Below are 22464 nucleotides of genomic sequence, written 5' to 3' on the forward strand. Positions count from 1 at the left end.
AGAATATTCACAAAAAATCAGAATAAGTATTGAATAAGACATGTATGGCATGCATTAAACAATAAAAAATTTAAATAAAGGGGGAAGATCTTGAAATTCCTCCATTGTGAGGCCATGTGATGCGATTAAACACATGCTTTAGGTGTGTTTCTGCACACATGTAGCCAAGAGCAACGGTGCTGGTCTCTCCACAGAGCTTCGGCGCTCCAGTAATCGAAATAAATCGCCCTGGGTATTTTACTTCGTTTTCCCAGTTCCATCCTTATTATGGAGTATCAAGCTGTGGTCCTGCTGAAAGTAATTCTTCAGCAAGCAAAGCCCACCTCACTGCATAGAGACTCATGAGGCCTGAGATCACCCTGGCTTCTGTAGCCTTAAGCAGACTAAGACATGTATATCCCTTCCTGGATAGGACACTGGTATATCCCAGGGGTGACGTATGTGCAGTGCTGGTCCAGGTTTATACAGGTGGACTGGAGAAACTGTGGTAAAGCACCTCACTCAACATGCAACAGCAGTGTCTACAGTGGGGACTCGAACCCACAGCCTGTCATCCTAGCTTCTCTCTGCTGCTCCTCTTCATTCTGGTACCATTCACCCAGAATCAGATCACTGGTCAGGCATACGATACAGCATTCTCTCTTACTCCTGGTCCAGGGAAGGCTCAACTCTACTGATTTTCCAGAGAACTCAATCTCTGGTGACCGGGAACATGTTGTAGTTCAGATCAATCGCCCCACTTGATCAGATCCAATCACGTGAAGAACAACACAGCTGAATGCCCATCAGAGAACCCCCTGACTTTGGGACCAAGGGGGGCGGTAAACTGCTCTAAAGAATTAAGTAAAACATTAATTAAACATAATTAAAATAATTAAACAAAACTTAAATGCATCAAAAAAAAAATCAGCTTCTATGCTAGCAATTATTTTGCGTATTACAAATGTTTAAAACAACCCAAGTTTAAATTTCAGCACTACAAAGACCCAGTTGGACATCTGGAAATGTCATGAGGGTCCAACATGTAGGACTTTTCAACCAGACACGTGACTTGCGAACAGGGCAACAGTGAGTGCGATCCAAGACTCACTATTTGGGAAGAAATTGAATTAGCTCCCAAAACTAAAAGGCAGATCTCTGCATGAGCTTGTTTGAATAATTTTGCATTGTTGCTCCAGAAATTAAACAAATTGCTAAAAATCTAATGGAATGAAGCAGCCATTCCAATACTGAAACAGACACGCCAATGAAAAACAAGTTAGTCAGTCCAATAACTTCCTTTCGAAGAAGACTGAATAACCATTGGACATGATTTACTTCACCAGAGCCCTACTTAAATCCTGCCCCAGTTAAGCCTTCACTTCACTACCTCGTGCATTTCTCTAGGAGCATCTGAAGATGATTCTGGGACTAAGCACACAAATTCACAAACTGGGACTCTTAATGGTCAAGTACGACCCTATTTTCAAGGCAATTGGCTGTGCCAAAAATAAGTGAATTCCGTGAAGTTCACTCCCGTAACTGGCCACACTTACAGTATGAGACCCAGAACAGCTGCTTGACTTTTAAGATGAATCTGTACTTAAGAGACAGGTTGAGACAAAGCTGTCAGCACACTTTTCAACTCCACTTGGTGAAACACAGACCAAAGGCGCACAACTCCAGTCCCGGACAGCCAGACGATCTGTGGTCTTCTTTCCTTTCCATGTCCTTAATTATCCAATTGAACGGATTAAAGCCTCTCCATGATCTTAGGAAGATGGAGATGTAAAAGATACCTGTAAACCTGTTTAAGGGATAGCAGCCCTTAAACCCTGGAATTGGGATTTTACTGTGACAGACTCTCAGAGGACACCAGACATCTACGGCACCGGAATCCAGTTTTCACTTGGACCTATTGGGAAAAACAACGACTCCGGTGTTTGACTGCGAATTGTACTGCCCGCCTCAAAGATCATGTGTGTTAGTTTCACACCTCTGTGTTTAAGGTTTGGACAAAACAGATGCAGTCACAAATGTAACACTGTACCGCGCTCTATTGTATGTGTCAATAAATCACAGAGCTCTTTTCCACGCTAGAGGAAACATTTTACTATTAATGTCACCCAGCATTGCTTCCAGTTACTTCTTTAAAATGTAGATCGTCATTAAAATAAAAGCTGGCTCCCCTTTGAGCGATTACAAGTAAAACCATAAAATAATGTATTTTAATGTAAATCGACGTCTTTTAAAAAACGAGACGCTTCATTCACGCTAGGCACCCATCAGCCATAAAAACCATCGTTAAAAATAAAATATGCCGAACACTCACGTTTCTTTCGCCGCTAGAGCCAAGTACAACGCTGATACGTTTGTATTTACTTTTATTTTTTAGAGGACGTTTTATGTGGCTGATCATTTGGTCGGACTAATTCTCAGACTGGAGATTATCCGAAAAAGTTCCGCACTCCACAACTCAAAGTTGCCTAACTTTTCTTCTTTAATTTCACCAGGCACCAAGCGACTGATTCAGATAAAAATCCATTACTTTTCGCAAACCCGTTCACGTAAAATGTAGGACCCGACTGTCAGCATTTCAACAAAAAGAAAAAGTCGCGATTCCGCCTAGTACCCTCACCCGGTGCCTCTCCCACATTCTCAGACAGTTTTATTAAAATTTTCAGACAAAAGGAAAACAAAAATGGCAGCCTGTCTTATTTTTATAAGGACAGGACGCCATATTCTGCAGATCCCAAATTTACTAAAACAATTCACCTTTAAAAAACGAAAGTAATCTGACAAAATCGAAATTTGAGACCAGTTTATTTGCATTAAGGGCATGAATGATTGTTTACGAAGAATTGCAGGTTTGAATAGCCCGGCTCTTAAAAAAAAAACTAGACACTTCCTACAACAATCATGCCTTGCAAAATTGCACTGCATTTGCTAAGGCGCTCGGATGCTTTTTTTGCAATTCAAATTTATCCTGAAAAAGGGCACCGCCGCAGCCTTTTAGATCTTGCATTTTGGCCACGACACAGAGGGAAATGTTTTACAATCCCAAAAGGAGGTTGTCTTTCCCAAACATGCGCTTGCTTTTGTAATATTTGTAATTTGCAACTTTTTTCCCCCGACTCAAATGAACGAAATTAACTCTTTTAAACATGCAATGCGCGCACCAGAACATGTTTAAAGTTCTCAGATAGAAAGACAATGAAGGATTGCATACAGACCTTGATCCCCGATTGCAGATTTTGTCTCTTGTATATATATATTAAAAAAGGTTGAGATGTTCTTTCTGCCTGCCTTCAATCGGAGTTCAGACCTTCCGGGTCGCCTACTGTTCACTTCTGGTTGCTGCAGGCGAAGAACGGCTTTCATTACCGTCTGATTTACAATGGCTCGACTGAACAAAAATTAAAAATACTCCCCAAGTACGAGACAGCGGCTCACATCGTGAAAGATGCACAATTGAATAATGTTGCCCGCTAGTCTTCACAACGCAGGAAGCTTTTAATTAGCGTCTCATTTACTCGTCTCACACTGACTACACGCTTTTCAGCGGACAACAAAAATGGCACGTATTTGAACGGAACAAAAGAGGGGGTTTCTTGTGTTGTGATTTATGTTTAAGACCAGGCGCATTTATTAGAAATAGGAAAGGGCGACTCTTTATTCTATAGACGTCAGTTCGTAGTCTAACCATTCGAAGCGATATTGCGCTCTTTGAAATAACTGGATTTCAGTTTTTCACCGTGAAAACACAAAAAGACGTAATATGAGTTCAGCATTGCTGTCGATTCTCTCCCCCCCAGCGCCAGAATAGGTTTGAAAAATATGTCCGCACATGTTTCCTCTAGGCCTGGCAGTTCCCATGCCAGTCTCCCCGTCCCAACAACACACCGACAGCACCTCAAATTCATGCACGGGCTAAATTTAATTAGGTTTATCCGCATTTGTTGTTAGTTACCAATATGCAATTAGCTAATATTAGACTCAGGTTATTTTCTAAAACATTATTTATACATGCGCACATTTTCTTCTGCCTGTTTTACTCATTTTTAACTCCCAAGTTCACTGAAGTAATCTTCTTAGCCATTACTAATATGACTAGCATTAGTAACGTAAAATAATCAAGAACGAACTACAGTAAAATACTGTAATCTGTTCTTGAATTTCTGGGTCATTTATAAAGCACTAGTTGTTTCAGTACATAGGGAAATGAAGACTCGTGACAGTATTTTATTCTGTACAGACAAATGTTTGTAATAATTACACTCCTTGCTGTCAGATTTAAACTCCTAAAAAAGGCCTTCACCAAGCACTGGTAAAATCAAAGGTTATTTAATGATTCTGTTAATTAAAGGTTATAATTATGATATTATCGTTTTCGTTGCCCTCTCAAATAAGCAGTAGAAATATTTAGCCACTGTGGTGCATGAAAACAGGCCCTTATTTAAAAAAAAAAACAAGAACATGAGAAAACTACAGGTGATGAGAGGCCATCCATGCTGTCTGTGCTTATCATTTCTGGACAAACTTAGCGATGCCATCATGGCACCAAAAACAGTTCCAGTATCTTTTCGGCCACAGCCTGCCAAGGGAACTGATAACTGTGTGAAAAAGTGTTTTCTTGTACAGGTGCAACAGTTCTGCCTGTGAGCTCTCACCTTATTTGGTTTCTTCCTTATGGATTCCCTTTGAAACTGGGAAAGTCTCAATAAGGCCTGCTCTCAGATATCATCTTCCAGCACTGAAAATAAGTCCCTTCATCCCTGAAATGGGGCTTGTTCTTCTCTGGACTTTCTACAACCACCTTCTTGAACCATTTCGCAAAGCGAGAGACCAAAGCCAGACAAAGTGGCTGATTTTGAACTTTTTCTTTGTGTAGTGCATCTCCCACATTGCAGTCCTATCCACAGTACACATCCCGTGTATCCGTTTTATCGATCAAAAGCACAAAAGCTGCCCAAACGTACACAAATTACACACGGGCGCTCAAAAAATCACAAATTCTGGTGAAGCAATAGAAACAGTCAGTGCTATTGCCTCCCAGCCCTTGAGCCCTGGGTTCGATTCCGGTTTGGGGTACCTTCTAGGTGGAATTTACGTTCCACCCATATTTTGGTGATTTTTCTTCAGTTTCCCCCCCCCAAAGAATTTCAATGAGTTTAATTGGTGCCTTTGAATTGCCTAAGATAACTACCACCTGGATTCACATGTTGGCTGGATGCACATCAGTTTCAGCCCCATTGCAGAGCTCATCAATGTAGTGCAACTAGGTTTTGGCTGTGCTCTTGTTGAAACTATCATGTGCCAGTCAACCAGAAACTAAGCAGATGTGAATTTGAAACTAAGGCCTGTAGTTTAAGCCGGTACCATTGTTTCAAGAAGTGGCTGGGTGAGATACAAGGAATAATTAGTTTCTTGCAACCAAATGGGCTACATTAGCCAAATACCTCTTCTTATTTCTTCCGTTTCTTGTGTCCTTAAGTATACGGCGGTCTTCTGTTTTCATTGCACAGTGCAACCACCGGATGGAGCTGTCACACTGTCTCACTTAATGGCTGACATCAGTGTTTTATTTGCATTTAATGATGTTGTGTCACCTCTGTGGCTTTTGGAGCACTTTCTGAGTAGCTTTTTATCTCAGGTTGCTGGTTAGGCACTTTGTGGGTCATTGCTGAGAACAAGGTGTGTGAGATGTCTGCGAGGATGCTAGGAGCTGGAGGGGTGTTTGTTCAGGTCACTTTAGACAGATGTGAAGAAAACCAGAAGCAGAACATGTTTACTATTTTTCTCCAGTGTACAGAAAGCACAGGAATGTGCAGTTTAATAGAGATTGAAAGATTGAAACCCTGTTCACGCTGGGGATTTTACTGTTGCAACTACAGCCAATGAGCATGGCGTCCTGTTCTGGTCCCGGAGATCCAGAGTGTTTGCAACTTTCCCAGGTCTCTTTAAAGCAGCAGCTGGGAGAAGCCGTCCTACTGCTCCAGATAAGCCAGTGATCAGCTGGTTTAGCTCACCAAGAGCCCAGTGGCAATGAAAACCCACCAGTACCTGGATGGGAGACCTCCTGGGAAAAAATAAGGTTGCTGCCCACCCTGCGGTCCACGTGGGTCCTAATGCCCCAGTATAGTGACGGGGACACTATACTGTAAACAGGCGCCGTCTTTCGGATGAGACGTGAAACCGAGGTCCTGACTCTCTGTGGTCATTAAAAATCCAAGGGTGTTTCTCGAAAAGAGTAGGGGTGTAACTCTGGCGTCCTGGCCAAATTTCCCATTGGCCCTTACCAATCATGGCCTCCTAATAATCCCCCTCTATAAATTGGCTTCATTACTCTGCTCTCCTCCCCACCGAGAGCTGATGTGTGGTGAGTGTTCTGGCACACTATGGCTGCCGTCGCATCATCCAGGTGGGGCTGCACACTGGTGGTGGTGGAGGGGAGTCCCCATTACCTGTAAAGCACTTTGAGTGGAGTGTCCAGAAAAGAGCTTTATAAGTGTAAGCAATTATTATTATTATTATTATTATTATTATTATTATTATTATTATTATTATTATTATTATTATTATTATTATTAAGACTCTGCCCCTCCAGCATCAGGATAGGACAGGCCTGTGCTAGGGCCTGCAGGTAAAGGAAGTACCAATTGATCTATCCATCCGTTTTCTAACAGCTTCTTCCAAGTCGGCGTCCCAGGGGAGATGGAGCCAATCATGGCAAGCAACAGGCACGAGGCAGGGTACACCCTGGGAGGGACATCAGTCCGTCTCAGGGCAGACATGCAGTTCACAAACACACACACAGTCACACCAGAGCCAGTTTTCCCAGATGACAATTAACCTCCCAGTATGTCTTTGGACAGTGGAAGGAAACGGGAGCACCCAGAGCAGACCCACACAAACATGGGGAAAAGAAGCTCCATACAGATCCAGATCGCACCCCAGGTCAGGAAAGAAAGGGCTGCGAGTCAGAAATGCTAACCACTGCGCCAGATGTGCAACTTGTATTGTTTCCAACAGTGGCAATGCTACCATTAGTCTGGACTGTGAGTAACTCTTCTTAGTGCACTTCTCACTGTACTGATCCCTCACAGGATCAATAAAGTATCTATCATCTATCTAGTCACTTGTTGAACGGACGGACAAATGATAATCTGCACATGGAATTTGCCTACTGTAAGTCATGTCTGTTCCAAAATGTAGTGCACCATTAAATTTTTTGCAATTCTAGTGATAATATCTATATGCATTTGTTGAGGTTATAAGTGATCATTGAGAAGTTTCAATCTACTGTAATTTAGGTAGCAGCTTTTAAGATAATAAGCTACAAAGGAATTGTACATGATTATTATCAATTCTAAAAACAACAGATTCTGAAATTGTGATAAGCAAGCGAAAACACCAAGCAAAAAATGATATTACTCGAAGACAGCAATGTTATACCACAACCATATGTGTAATGCAGGGCCTTATGCAGACGGTCATAAGCGAGGCTGATATTTACCACAGGCAGATAAGTGCTGCTGAAAAACTGGGCAGTGCCATTCCTAAAGGAAATGAGGAAATGTTTATTTAAAATAATTTACCAGTGCTGTATGCAGACTCTAACCCAGCTAGCTAGTGCATCTCTCCTGACCTCTCACCTATTCAGTGACACTGGAGACTCTACAAGTCTGCAAGCAACTCCTAAAAACCCTCCAAGAGTTTGGGGGTGATTCTGCTACAAATATTAAAACTCTTTTCCCTGATTACTGGGCAGCTCATCATTCTCATGCAAGCCTGATTTCACAGCGTCTGAAACCGATGTGCAATTTGACTTTCTTCCCCCAACCAGTTCACAAAAAGCGTGTAGGCCCAGTGACCTTCAGACTGCCTCGGTGGCTATAGCACAGGGATTAGTTGATGGATAATTAACTTTTTTGGCAGGAAATATCAGGCTTTGATTTCAACCAGCTGTGTTTAAAAAATTCCTCTATCCCCTACCTTTTCTGAGCACTCAGTCTTAAATAGTTTTGGCTCTGTATATATTTTAAACCATTTTCCTTCATTTTGTTTTTGCTTCTCTAGATAATAGCATTGTAAAATAGAGAATCCTTCTTATTGCATGCTCTGAACATTTGACAAAAACTAAAATGGAGCCTAGTCTGCTTTTTAGATATCATACATAATGGCTACTGAAAGTGATTTGATTTCTTAAAAACCTTTCTTTAAATATGCTATGTTGATGGTATTTATTTGATATATTTTTCACAGATCCCTGAGTACCATGCATAGTCACCACAGAATCAAGTGTGACAGAACAATGACTGAGCAATGACCTCAGTGGAACAGAAATATGAAAATTTGATTGAAAATATCAATATTCCAGAATACTCATGAACTGATCATCTTAAGCAAACAGTTCAGAGGCTCAGGACAATGTTCCTTTTAGCAAATGTCACAGAACATTTTATTTTTGTCAGAGTCAGCATCAATGTGTGAGTGTGTCTTTGCAAGTGCTATGTGCAGCTGCACTGCAAATCTCAAGTAGCAGAGTTTAAAAATGAAACATATCACTTTCTTAAAGTAATCACTGTTTTAATAGGCATCACCTTCATGTGCAGAAACTGCGAGTTAAAACACCTAAACCGTGAGCTCCATTAGCTTTTAATGCAGTTCACTGTGCTGGTTAAACAGGCTTGTACCATGAACACTGTTCCACAGACTGCTGTGTTGAAGGAACGCAGCCTCCTGCAGAGCTGCCTACAGGCAGAGGGTGAGACAGATAATTCACTACAGCTCTTAGCAACAGATCAGAATTACAACAATAAGAAACTATATGTAGTAAGATCGTGCCCCCCTTTATATACAGACCAGAGGTCTCCAGATCTGCTCCTGGGGGGTCCCCAGTCTATGCTGTTGTTCCAGCTGGAATCAGTCCAGAAAAGACAGACCAGAGGGTATCGATTCCCTGTACAGTGCGTCTTTCCCTTCATGTTACAGTACTTTACCATTTGCAGGTGTCTGTACTATCCAGGCCCCCTACTTTAATGGTACCCCTTCTCCCGTGTGCATGGGGAGCTGTTACAGGGCGGAAGAAGCACTCTAGGCAGAATCTTCTGAACTCAAAAGTACCAGCAGGGGTTTATCCGAAAACATGGGTCAGGAGGCCAAGAGGGTCAAAAACCAAGTCGAGATCCAGAAGACAAAGCCAGGGGTCAGAGCCAAAAACCTAAAACTCTTGCAGAACAGGGAACAATGTAGCCCTAGCTGTGTACAACCCAATACTGAGCAAGGAGTGGAGTGTCAGGTTGGTTTAAGTAGGCAGGTGGAAGAAGGTGTGATTAGTTCATTGGAAACTGCACTGGAATGTGAAGGAGTTGATTGAGAGCGGTGAGTTCTGAACGTGTGATTAAATATCTTTAACAGAAGATTCTGGTTGTCTTTTTCTGACACGTTTTGAGTTTCTTGCCCCTTTTGCAAGCCTGCAATGCACAAGAGTCACTGAGGCTCCTCTGTTTGTAGCTTTAACACCCTGTTCTTCTCCAGATCACGAGTGCCGCCTCCCTGTTTCTATCTGTATTTGGGAAAAAACACTTTTTTTTTGCTTGTAAGTGTAGTACTAATAAAATGTTTATTAAATCTTGAAATGTTTATTTTTTACATGTTGCAAACTTCCACTCAAAGCAGAGTGCAAGCTTTTCTGTAGCAAGAAATATTGTTGTTACAGATATTGAAACCACAAAGAAAAACAAAGACAGAAGAAAAATGAGGTCATGATGCCAGTTTTGCCTCCGTAATGCTGATATTTATTTTTTAAGTAACAGACTGAGAAATTAAATATCATCTATTAAGACAGGTGTCTCCAAGCCTGGTCCAGATGAGCTCCTAACCAGTTAGATTACCAGCTTGGTAACATCTGTGTTATCAATGAATTTGGAAAGTGATCTGTACAACTGAAAGACTCCTGGTTCATGAGCGTTAAAGGACACTTAGATTTTGGTCCCAAGTGATCTGTAAATTGCTTAGTTTAACAAGTCACCTGGTCACCTGGTTAACTGATCACAATGAAATTGTTCGTCATCTTTAGAAACTGGTGACTGTCACGATCATAATCCCTCCTCTTAAAGCAATCCAGCTCTCTCTTATTTTGCTGATTTCATGCACCTGCCCCCAATCCTACCCCTCCTTATTTAAGCCTGGAGCTCTCACTATTGCGGTCTCAGCATTGGAAGATGGACGCCTGGAAGCCCGTCTACCAGCGGGTCCAGGAGAGACCCGATGGCATAGGCTTCATCACGGCGTCCTGACCATCTGAGTCCAGGGCTCGGAGGGCCTGGCCTCGTCATCCTGTTTTTATTCCCTGTCCCTGTACTGGATCCCGTGCCAGTTTTTAACTTTGCCTCGTTTCGTCTCGGATGGATCACCCGGATTTGGACCTTGGACTTTGCCCTGGATTTCCCTTGGACTTGTCTGCCTTGGCCACACCCCGTGAACACCAGTTCACTGTCGTCACGCCCCCCTGTTTGTCAACCTGCCCTGATCCTTGTCGTCTCCCCCTCATTGTCCTACTCCACTCACTTCTGGATTATACCGTCTGCATGGGGTCCTGGACTATGCTTCACGCTTTCAGTGAGTCAGTGTTGACCTAGAGTGGCATGGTGTTGCAGTGGGCAGCATTGCTGTCTCTCAGTGCTGGGGCCCTGGGTTCAATTCCAGACCTCAGGTGCTGTCTGGGTGGAGTTTGCATGTTCTCCCCGCATCTGTGTGGGTTTCTTCTGCTTGACATACTGGTAGGTTAGCGGGTGTGAGTGTGTACGTGTCTGCATGTGCTCTGTGATAAACTGGCATCCCCTTCAGGGTGTATCCTGCCCTGCGCCTGTTCCTTGCTGCGATGGGCTCCGGCTCTTCTACAGGAAAAATCAGTTAGAAAATGGATGGATTAGATGCTGACCTATATAACATCCTAGACTGTCCAGGAGCAGTGTTGGAGACACACGCATTGTGATAATGGATGATGGTTACATTTTTGTTACATGAAAACTGGGGATGCAGCATGGGACTGAGAGAACAGAACAGTCCCTTTGATGTCAAACCCGTCCACTACAGGGGGATGAAGAAATGAATAGTTTCTTTAGAACAGCCAATCGAACTATCGAGCAGACCATCAGCAGAAAATACGAACAGGCGCTAGAGACTGGAACCCAACTTCAAGTTAAAAGGCAGTACCACTTCTTTGGTTGTATTTCTAAACAGTGAGAGAGAGAGAGAAAAAAACATTGCTGCGCTTTTTTTTTGCATTCATTATATTCTGTCAACAAAGTATAAATAGGCTAAACAACCATCTAGGGTTCTGGGACGGAGATTAACCCCCTCATGGAGGAACACTGAGCGTTGAATACAGCACTTCTGTAATGAAGTAAGCGCTTCAAAAACTAGGATTGAGGCTATAAAGAACTTGTTTCAAACTAAACCCGTTTTTCTTTCCAAAAAAAAACCTTTGCGTTGCGCAATATCTAAATTTACAGCCGCTTAAACTAATCGTTCTTAGTGTCAAGCCTTCGTTTAATTCCTTCTGGAAAGCGAATAAACTTAGCATAAAATTGTTTCAAATACAATTACAGTAGAAAATTATATTCATAAAAGGTGCCTGAGATCTACTAAATATAAATATGAAATACTTAAAATATCCTGTGAAGTCGCTCTTCGATTCATTTGTAATTCTAACAGCGTTGCTGTTGAAGTGTTGCTGTTGAAGTGGCTGAAGAGCTTGAAAGAGAAAAGCTGGGCGGCCCGATAAGCAGTAAAATAACCTCTACTGCCCCCAAATAACTGAAGAATTCGCGTGAACGCAAACAAACAGCAGTTTACTAAATCAAGTGAGCAATTAATCCTTTTACATATTTCAGGCACTAGCAGGCGTAGTGTAGAGTTTCATATTATTTAACAAAGATAGCCTATACAATTATAAATGGACAGACATCAATTGTAATTCACAATTACATAAGCATCCTTGCACTTATTTGGCTAAAAAAAGGCATCGGATTTACCACAGTATAATATAATATCACAGCAAATTCCTTTAGAAAAGATCCAAATCGCAAAATCCAATATGACAAAATAGTGCGCCAGGAAACGTCACTGCAATTAGCGAACAAATAAATATTGAATCAATACAGTAGTACCTGTATTTTTCGATACCTGCTACATAACCATGAATTGCACTGACATTAGTAGTAGTATTCATCCTCTTACGTAATACCAGTCCCTTCAGAAAAGCGATCGCTGGCAATTTTAAGTTACCAAATATTTGAGGTTTGGCGAAACGATGTATAATTTTGCTCTTCCAAGTTCGCATTCCTTTGTTTTATTTTATTTTTTTTAAAACGGGCTACTGTTGCTTTCTGAGTGGAATTTTTAAACCCACATTTCGAAGAGCTCCATCTATCACAATCTCTCCATCAACATTTTTCACTTCGTAAAAAGCAAAACCAGCAAACGTCAAATCCCATAACCGAACTAGTAGCTGAATCTCAGTTATGGAACAAGTCACCTTTTTCTCGGGCAGAAAATCCCCAAGCATCACAACCAAAGCGAGTGAAGAAGTCACGTATCCTTCTTAAGTCGAAACGGTGGTTTGCTTTTTAACTTTCGCTTACCGATTTCATACCAGAAAGCGAAGGCTAATCCGGCTGGCATGGGGAGTGAGGCGAGACTACTGGGCGCCAAGCCACCTCAGGGCTCACACACACACAGGGAGCAATTCTGAGATTTCAATTAATTTAGGGCGCGGGGAAAAAAAACCTGGCAGATCCTTCTAAAACCGAGTCGAACAACATGCCAACTCGACCCAGGAGTCTGGAACTGTGAAACTGCGCCGCTCCCGCCTTTCGTATTATTTCCAATGAGACTGAAATTGAACATAACATCTATTTCTTAAAAATAATATCAACATTAGCCACTATTTTCATATAAGTTTGCAAAAAAAAACCCAGGAGGCTTTTACAATAGGACATAACCAAAATACACGTTGAATGGTTTCAGAGCTACTTTAACAAAAAAATAGTTTTGCACAACAAGGGTCTTTAGTGGGCAATTTCGATTAATTGTTTTATATGAAACCTCCTGAACCTTATTAGTTATACAATATTTATTAGACATTATCCAATTTTATTTCCCAGTCAGTCCGTTTCCCAAATGAGGAATTCCAATATACTGTAACAGAGAGGATATTTTCAATATTGCAATAGGAATCTTACAAAATTATTACATTCATAACTCAAAATACCCTTTCCTCGTATTCTAATACAAGCTGTAAATTCTTCCATGGGTTCTAAGGGACTACTAATGTACTGACATGAATGTACCACTGCTCAATTTTTGCTATCAGGGTAAACAGCAGAGAGAAAAGAAACCCTCTGTTACGTCATACAAATCGTCGAATTAATTCCCTGGCAGGCGACATGAAATCCCACTGCTGCTAAGCCGAAAGTGTTCGGAGCTCATTGCTGCGACTAAATCACACCGGCAAATCAGAAATACTGTACCTGTCGGAACGATTCCCGTCACCCGTTTGATTTGCCTGCGAGGGAGACTCGAACATTTTGATGAAATGGCTGCAACATTGTGGAGGCTGTTTTGGACGATGTCTGGACCGAGTTCCGCACCCTTAGAGATGAATTACTAATGGCGTTTTCGTGTGTATTGAGGTAATGTTAGGGGCTTTTACTGCAGCTTTTACATATCGGGAAAATGTAACCGGGTCGTTGCCGTGTTTTTTTTTTGGAGCACAAAGACTGAGCGCAGTGTGTATGTTTCTTTACAGTTTTGTTGTTTAAGTAGGAAAATTGTTGACACCCACAACAAAATGTGTAAAATAATCAGGAATCTGCGCAAAACTCCCCCCAACACATTTAAGAACAGCCCAGATCCCGTGGAATCGCTCCACAGTGCCAATTGTTTGGGATTGTTTGATCCGGTTATTTTGGAGGTTCTCAGCTTACACTTATTATTTGGGAGAAAAAAGTATACTTATGCCCCTTCCCACAAATATAAATTCCAATATTTTAGACAGGCTGACATTTAGAGTTGTAAGATCACTTCACATACAGTATGCAGATTTAACATTTTTGAAGGACGATATGTTCACTGGGAATAATAATAAAAAACAGTGAAAATAATAATATAATATATGAAAGTAATATAAACATGTAGCAGTAGAATTTTAAATAAACACACCGATGTATATCAAGAGTTGTGTTTAAATAATGAAAGCAGGTGCAGACAATGTATTTAGCATGACTGTAATAGTAATTGCATATATTGTAAATAAAATTGCAAAATGTTCAAGTAGGTGGCTGCATCAGCATGCAAAGGCTGCAAACAAGTACAGGTTTATTCTATACTTTTCAGCATGTTAATCTGTTGAAAATAAATGGTTTATCCTCTCAAGCCATATTTTAGAATCAGAGAACCCTTGAAAAGTTCTAGAAACATCTGGAGGTCACCACAATTATATATATATAATTATTATTAGATACAACTTATATTAATGTCACCTGAATTGCCACTGGGTATTAAAAGTCTGAACACAGAAGAAAAACACAACGTACTGTCACAGAGAGTTAAGGTCACAGGTGATCAGTCTCTGACAATGCTGCTGGCAGCTATCAAACACATTCAGAAGAGTTCAGTCCCAGTTTTAACTGTGGTGTCCATCATCAAGGTACCTAAGTCTAGTTAGTGGGTCACAGTGGTTTGGGAGGGATAACCGACACCCACAGGTAATAACTGGGACTCTCAAAAGTGTTTTTTTTAATCCATCTTTTGTAGACAGAAAAGCATTGATGTGAAAGTCCCGTGTATTAATGTTTGCGTCTAAAACAATTGACTATACTAATCCTGATTCTAGCTTGCCCCCTGCTGGTGGACATTGTAATCTGCAGCTGCATGAGTCTCCTGTGCTCTAGGACTGACTTTCTGTTTCACTCTCTTGCTCTATGTCCACTTTAGAGGGAGGGTCATCCCTGTCCTCAACCCAGCGCCCTCTTGCCCCTTGGCCCACTTGGCCCCATCCTCTCTCACCCCCAGAATGTCCGTTCCCCCATTCTACAAGTCCTACCCCTGCTGGGTCCCCCCTGTCCAGTCCAGTGTCTCTTGTCCTCCTCCCCCTCAGGCTCTGCTCTCTCTCCTCCCTCCCTACTGCCCTGCTGCCCTGAGCTCTTCTCTCTCTCTCAACCTTTCCCTCCAATTTGCCTTTAAGCGACTCCAGGGGACTGTCCACACCCCCCACGCTCCCCCCCCCTCTCGCCCTGACCGCTCCCCTCCCCCGCTGCCTCGCAGTTTCTCTCTGCAGGAGTCTGGCCCTGCCTCACCCCTCCTGTCTAGCTCTTTCTCCCCAGTGCGGCCTCCCTCTGCCTCGGTCCTGCTGCCTCATCCCCCTGGACCCTCACTGCCTTGTTCTCTCTGCCCCCTGATGGCTGCGGTTGTCTCACTGAGGCTGCCTCCCCCTTCCTCAGCCTTCCTACCCCGAGCTATCCAGCTCGCTCTCCTCCCTCCGCCTCACCCTGACTCACCCCTCCCAGACCCCACGGTGTTCAGGAACAGCCCCCAGCTCTGTCTCTTCTCTCCAGACTCCTGGACCCCAAGGAGTTCTGGGAGCCGGAGGGGGAGAATGCGGAGCCCATTTCCAGTGGGCATCTCGAGGAGAGCAGTGCAGAGGGGAAGGAGGAGCGAGACAGCTGGACTCCCTGAACACGGAGCTGGAAGGACTGAGGCTTGGACTTCCTGTGGGACAAGGACAATGGCGACCCCTACTGGTGGGGTGTGGAAGAGTGGGAGATGGGCTGATTCGCCATCTGTCTGACAGACTGATCTGATTCAAGGATTCATAAACTTCGTATTTAGACATTTTAATTCAGTTTTTATATAGAACATTAACTATTAATTTTTCATTACAGAACAGTGCATATTTAACATTTAACTCTCAGTGAACTTTTTGTTAATTTATAGATAAGTATTTGTTGCCAAAATGTTAAGTCTTTGTAGTCTTTAATGCTTAATTTATTTTTTCACCATCTTCAGTTTTAAAATTAATAAAGAACTTATACTGTCATTTTGACTCTTTACAGAAAAATGTATTTCTATATGCAGAAGGTCTGCTGACTGTATTTGCTTGGTTCTGTAGATGCTCTTCAGTTGCAGATCTGCTACAACAGGATGCTCTGACCACCACTATTTGCTCTATTTCACTCCTAGAGAGTGGTTTGCAATCTCCTACATTTTCTGTGCTTGCAAAGTAATTTTTGCAGATATTTAAAAGTTTTTTACAAATCCTAAAACAAATTCTCACAGGTCTTCTGGATACTGAAATCTTTTTTTGTATCTTTCTATTAGTTTACATTTTGAAGTATTTTATTTGTAAATGTTTGAAGAGTTTAACAAGACTAACAAGAAACATTGAAAACAAAACAGAAGAAGCAACCACACAAGGAAAAAAAACACTGAAACTTGCCTTTTTACAGCTCTCTTGCTGAAATAAGAAGAGTTGAGATCTAGCATAAAGTAACCACAGACTGTTTGGGTGTGTAACATAATCACAAATCTGTACAAAAGTATTTTTCAACACATTAAAGGTCCTATGGAATCGCTCCACAGTGCCTGTCCTATAAATACATATCCTCTCTATTGTAATAGAGCAGATCATCTCACCGAACCAGCTCTTGAAACAGGGTCCAATGAGACATTTCCGTTCTTTAAGAATAATGTTTTTGGCCACAACCATTCAGAACATCAGTGCAGATTCGTTAGTCTGGGAGTTGACTCTGAACAGCCGAAGAGAGAGAGAGTCAGGGTGGCCCTAGCTTTTTGGAGGCTCTGGGCAAGAGCTTGGAAAGGGCACCCCAGATCACAATTGGCACACACGCTACTAGTACCAGCTCCCAGCTCAAATTTATTTGACTATTCAGAGCAATTAAATGAATTATAGAACCTAGAAAACCGCTTTGAAGAACACATAACAAATCACTTACAAACAAGAACAAAAAGCACAAATTTAAAAAAGACAACATGTATTTCAACAATGAAAGTAATGACATGAAACGTGAATCTGTTCATTTCTAGTGAAATGCTTCTAGTATTTGACATGTCGAGCTAGAAAAAAGTTTGTCTACTGTTTGCTAGTTACAAGGGTCTGACAGACTCAACAACAGATGAAATACAAATATTCTTTGTGTTCTTTTCTCTGCTCTTCCTTTTCTCAGCACTTGATTGGTCCTATCGTTTTGGAGGACAACGTGTGTTGATCAGTTGCAACTACATGATTTTAATTAAAATATATTCCAGCCAAGTCTGTAACACAAGTGAAAGGTCACTTGTAATGTTTCATCACATGTTAGATATAAGGAAACATTCATAAAACCAATCATCACAACATTTACCACTTTCTGAAATTAAATGAAAGAGTGTTCAGTGAAACGCAGCAGCTGAAACCTTACTGATATGCTCATCTTTTCTCAAAGATCTGAGTCATTTACTACATCGACAGTGAAATACACTACCACACTTACATCCACAACTAGTAAATTATAACGAACAAACTTTTACAGCCTAGTTTAGCACAGCAGCAACAGAAAGAGCCACTGGAGGGAATTGTTGGATCACATTGGAATGTGACGATTAGGAATATGTTGTGTTGCGCAGTGAGGGGGCCCCCTAGTGGTCTTGGGGCTCTAGGCAGTCTCCTAGTTCTCCTAAGCCAAGGGCTGACTCTGGAGACAGTTCAGGATCTGGGGGTGTATTCTTTCCAAACAGTTTTGAGGACCACTGACGGTTTTCTATCCAAAATTTGGGACACAACCAGTATAAGTGTATGACCTTGTACTGTATGATCCGGTGTCTAACATTAATAGAGGACTGGTGAATGTTGCTCAAACCCTCCTCCCAAACCTCATTAGGAATTTTAGTATTAAGGTCTTCTCTCCCAGCATCTTTCAGGTGATGAACACACATTTCCTAGGGAAAAAGGAGACTGTGATATTAAATGTCTAGATCTGTTGGGTCCTTGCAATAAGATCATGGAAACAGATCTCATCGGGGTGATTCTCAAATTCAGGCACATTTGTCTTAACAAAGTGTCTGACCTGTAAATAATGAAAAAAGTGTGATTGTGAGAGACCAAATTTGTCTTTTAGCTGAATAAAATGATGCAAATTGTTCATTTATATATCATTTTGTAAAAGTAATTGTTCATTTTTACTGTCCATTCTACATTCTTTATTTTTTTGTGAGGAGTAGAGGTATGGTTGTAACACATAGGAGTTTAAACAGGTTTTTGTGTAAATTATAAACAGGTTTAATCTCATTTAATATTCTCAGGGTGTTCCTCTGAATAACACTTCTTTATCATTTTTTTGGCGATCCAATTTTACAAGATGGGAGCTGGGGAAATTTCAAATTGAAGCACATTTTCCTTAACAAAGGATTTGACTTGCAAATAATGAAAAAAGTGTGTTGTGAGAGGCTGAATGTGTCTTTTAAGTGGTTAAACAATGCAAATTGTTCATCTATATACAAATCTTTAAAGGTAGTCAGTCTCTTTTCCACCCATTCTGTGAACACTTCAGAAGCAGTAAAAGCATGGTTGTAAAAAACTGGAGCCTAACCTGACGATTGTCACAATTTGTAAAACATTTTTAATCTAATTTAATATTTTGAGGAACACACAGACAATGACACTTCTGCCTGAGATTTTATTTGATGGTTCAATTTTCCTAAAAAGCAAAGCAGGGAGAAAGGTGTAGTGCCGACGTGTGCGTCCATGTCTGAGCACACAGGAGTGTTCCTATCTCTACTAGATTAATGGGGAAAGCCAGCTTGCCAGTATGTTATGACCCTTGGGCTGCTCAATGCCACCATCAGCAATTTGGAAACTGTGGATCCCAAAGGAAGACTCCACCTACTGGTTCACCATTAGGTTACTTGTTCAGCAGCAAAAAGGTTTCCCTTGGAGTTATGCCTGTGAAACTTTTAGTGTAGCTCTTTCGCTACACGCTTGAACTGCCCCTCCCCAACAAACCACACACAGACTGGCATCAGGCCAGTTCCTCCCTTCACAAAACGGAAACTACAACAGTGGAGAACAAAACCAAGCCACAAGAAAACAGCCAAAACAAATACAACAACTGTGATGCTTCCAAGCGCTTCACTTGAGTTTATTTCTTAAACTATCTGAGCCAAATAAACCACAGGCAGGCAAACGGTCAACCTCAAGTCCAGCAGAAACAAATATTTTGCCAGTTGATATAGCAACATCAACGCAAAACAAATATGAAAGAGTTGTTAAATATGTGGGTGTCTGAGAAAAAAGGAGAAAATCAGAAACTTTAATGATGTGAATTCTTTGTTCTCTGGCACAGTTTTGGTGAAGAGAGAAGTAATTCAGGTACATAACTATTGAATAACAATGACAATACCCATTCTACAAACACATAAACATACAAGACAATAACTTTTCCTATGTCCACATTTTCAGACAAAGGCAATTTAGAGGCCTAACGTCTTAAAGCCCAGAAAACCCCAGACTGTTACCAAGTATTCAAACTCATATATAATGGCTACAAAGATCAAAAAAGAGATAAGATGCCTTCCAAACTAAGTAGAATACTACCTGCCGTTAAATCTCTCTGAGTCTGCAAACACTGATGCTGCAAAATAAATAGGAACCCATTTCCCTATTTGAAAATGCGGCCAATAATCAGGAGAAACTGTTTTTAACTGAGGGATTCTTCAGTCAGGACCTTCTGGACTGTTGATTGACACTCAATCCATTACCCAGAACTTAGTAAGGTACTGTAAGCCAAGGCAAACTTTAGGATTGCTTTTATCACTGAATCCGGACCCCCAACATCACAGCTTTGAAACTGGAAATGTTTACACTGCCAAATCTTACTTGATCTAGATTCTTAGAGACACTTCGTAGTCTCCTATAGCTGAAACATATTTAAAGTAGACAAGTCCAGAATATTACATGCACATGGCAAAGAATACTTTAGATTACTGTATATAACTTTGGTAGCCATGTTACATAAAAGATAGTGCTGGACCAGGTTCAGTCTAGGTATGTGTGAACAGCAATCCTGGGAACCACGTCTTCAATGCATTTATTGATGTAGCCAGTAACATAGTCGTCATACAGATTGATATCATTTCCGGCAGCTTTGTGGAAAATCTGCCAGTCGGTGGTAGCAAAACAGTGACTTAATATAAAATCAGTTTAATCCGATCAACGTTGAATGTTTAAAGCTGCAGAATGGAGGCGTGATCAGATTTGCCGAAAGGAGGTCGTGGGAGGGCTTTGTAACCATCCCGGAAGGGAGTGTAAACATTGTCCAACGTGTTTGTTCCGCGTGTCGGACATTAGCGGCTGTGAGCTACCAAACATCCAGGATATCTACTCAGCTAGATGTCTGAAGAAGGCCAGGTCCATTCTCAAGGACCCCAGTCATCCCAGTCACAAACTGTTTTCCATCCTACCATCCGGTAAACAGTATCGAAGCATTCGGTCAAAGTCCAACAGACTACAGAACAGCTTCTACCTCCAGGCAATAAGACTGCTAAACAGCCAACCTGCAGCTGCTTTAGCAAATCACCTGTAATGGCTACATGGACACACAGTTTCCACTGTATTTAGCATAACTGCACTATTTAGACATAATGTATTGCATACACCCTAAAAAAAAGCAGCTCTATTTATATTGAGTTTTGTCCGAGTTTATCTTATTCAATTTCTATTGCACTATTATGTAACCTTATTTTGTAACTTTATTTTTTTAGCCCCCCAGTGAGCTCGTAGAAAAGACATTTCATTGCCAGCAACTACTGCTGCACGCTGTATTGTTGTGCATTTGATAGATAAACTTTGATTGACTGACTGAGAATAGTGACCACATGCTGGACCTTTTCATTCTTTAATAGAAAACACTACAAGACTACAAAGAGACCTAACCCACAAATTCAAAATCCTTGAAGGTGTCAAAAAAGTCACTGGAATGAACATCTTCGGTGTCAGAGAACATCTCGCTATTACATAACAATGAAACAAAACCCACAGGTTCGAAGCAGAAATGTGGAAATGGGTTTAAATCTGAGAAAGGCGCTTCTAGACACACAGGGCTGTGGAAGTGCGGTACAATTAGCTGGGCTTGGTGTAGATGCTGAAACCAGGGGCTCTTTCAGTAGATGTTTGGAAGTTATCTTCAGCTCAGAGTTACTAAACACAACCATTGAAGAAAGCCTGAATGGTCTCCTCTCGTTTGTGATTTTTTTAATGTTCTTGGAAAAACAGAAATACAAATACAAGTATATTTAACATACTTATTTTTGTTAAGTAGTGCAAGAAAAAATGCAGTCAGAAAATGAAATGAGATTTGTTAAATTCCATCTCTAGAACTTAACACAAATACATTAAAATCAACAAATAAAGAACAAGAAATTGCCTAAATTAACGTATCTCATTAAACAACACCCAATTGTACCTTGTTAAGTCTATATTATACACTGTTCATTGTCTGTGCTGGACCTTTAAATTTAGCAACTGGTAGAACCTCCTCCAGCAGCAGTGAGCTCAACCAAATGTTTCCTGTAGCTGCTGATCAGTCGGTTTGGGGGTATTCTGGTCTCTTCCTGTTTACAGGACTGCTTTTGGACTTCAGTGGATTACTTTGCGGTGTCCTACCCACTGTAAGATGACCAGAGGAAGGGTCATCCAGGACAGGTATTTTAGGAACAATCTGCTCACTATACTTGACTTAGACCTGACCAAGATGGCCTCTAAGAGAAACCAGCTGACCAGCAGATGGAAAGGGCTCAGTCTGAAAGACAACAAGACGCAGGTGGGTCTCATCAGGAAACAAAATATATATGCCCTGGAAACAGTGAACCGGCATGGAAGCCAGTAGGTGAATGCGTTTTGGAGGAGATAGTGGAGTTTGGTCGGTGTGGATATAGATTTAAGGACAACGGATTTATGGAATAAATAAAGGATAACGGTATACGGTTTGTGATTTGGACTCGGAACGGATTTGTGGGAATTTATGGACTTTTGGAACATGGACTGAATAAGGATAGAGAAAACAAATTGCGGACTGGCTGGGAAGATGGATGAGCGAAAGAAAAGGAGAAAACTTCCCGAAAATAAAAGAAGAGTGTGTGGTGTGAGTATCTATTACATAAACCTATTCCCCTGGAGGCACCACACCACACACACCACTCTTGTTCAGTGTTTGTCTTACTGTGGACTCATGAACACCGACATCAGCCAGTGCCAGAGACGCCTGCAGATCCTTATCTACTATTCCAGGGTTCTCGGTCACCTCTTTGAGGATGTACCCCTCATTCTTGCAGTAATTGTTGATGGACAACCACTCCTAGGGAGAGTACCATTGGTGCTGAATTTCTTCCACCTTAACACCATCTGCCTGACTGGGGACTGATGGA

The 22464-nt window shown here is 41.4% G+C and overlaps 1 protein-coding gene across 6 annotated transcripts in view; it reads right to left on the reverse strand.

Annotated features, from left to right (window-relative positions):
• The window catches only part of znf362a (zinc finger protein 362a), a 94628-nt gene extending 81031 nt beyond the window's left edge, over window positions 1-13597 (reverse strand). For 4 of the 6 annotated variants that reach the window (XM_069183894.1, XM_069183893.1, XM_069183892.1 and 1 more), the window contains exon 1: window positions 13518-13597. In XM_069183894.1, coding sequence (XP_069039995.1) covers window positions 13518-13573 — 56 coding nt within the window. In that variant the 5' untranslated portion in view covers window positions 13574-13597. Of the gene's footprint in view, window positions 1-2311; window positions 2623-3212; window positions 3671-13517 lie in introns of those variants that run through there. The other 2 variants (XM_015336790.2, XM_015336791.2) reach the window with 2 other exon arrangements.
• Between the last annotated feature and the right edge of the window lie 8867 nt (window positions 13598-22464).

The sequence above is a fragment of the Lepisosteus oculatus genome, chromosome 25 (assembly GCF_040954835.1).
Source record: "Lepisosteus oculatus isolate fLepOcu1 chromosome 25, fLepOcu1.hap2, whole genome shotgun sequence".
In the NCBI taxonomy this organism is placed as follows: domain Eukaryota; kingdom Metazoa; phylum Chordata; class Actinopteri; order Semionotiformes; family Lepisosteidae; genus Lepisosteus; species Lepisosteus oculatus.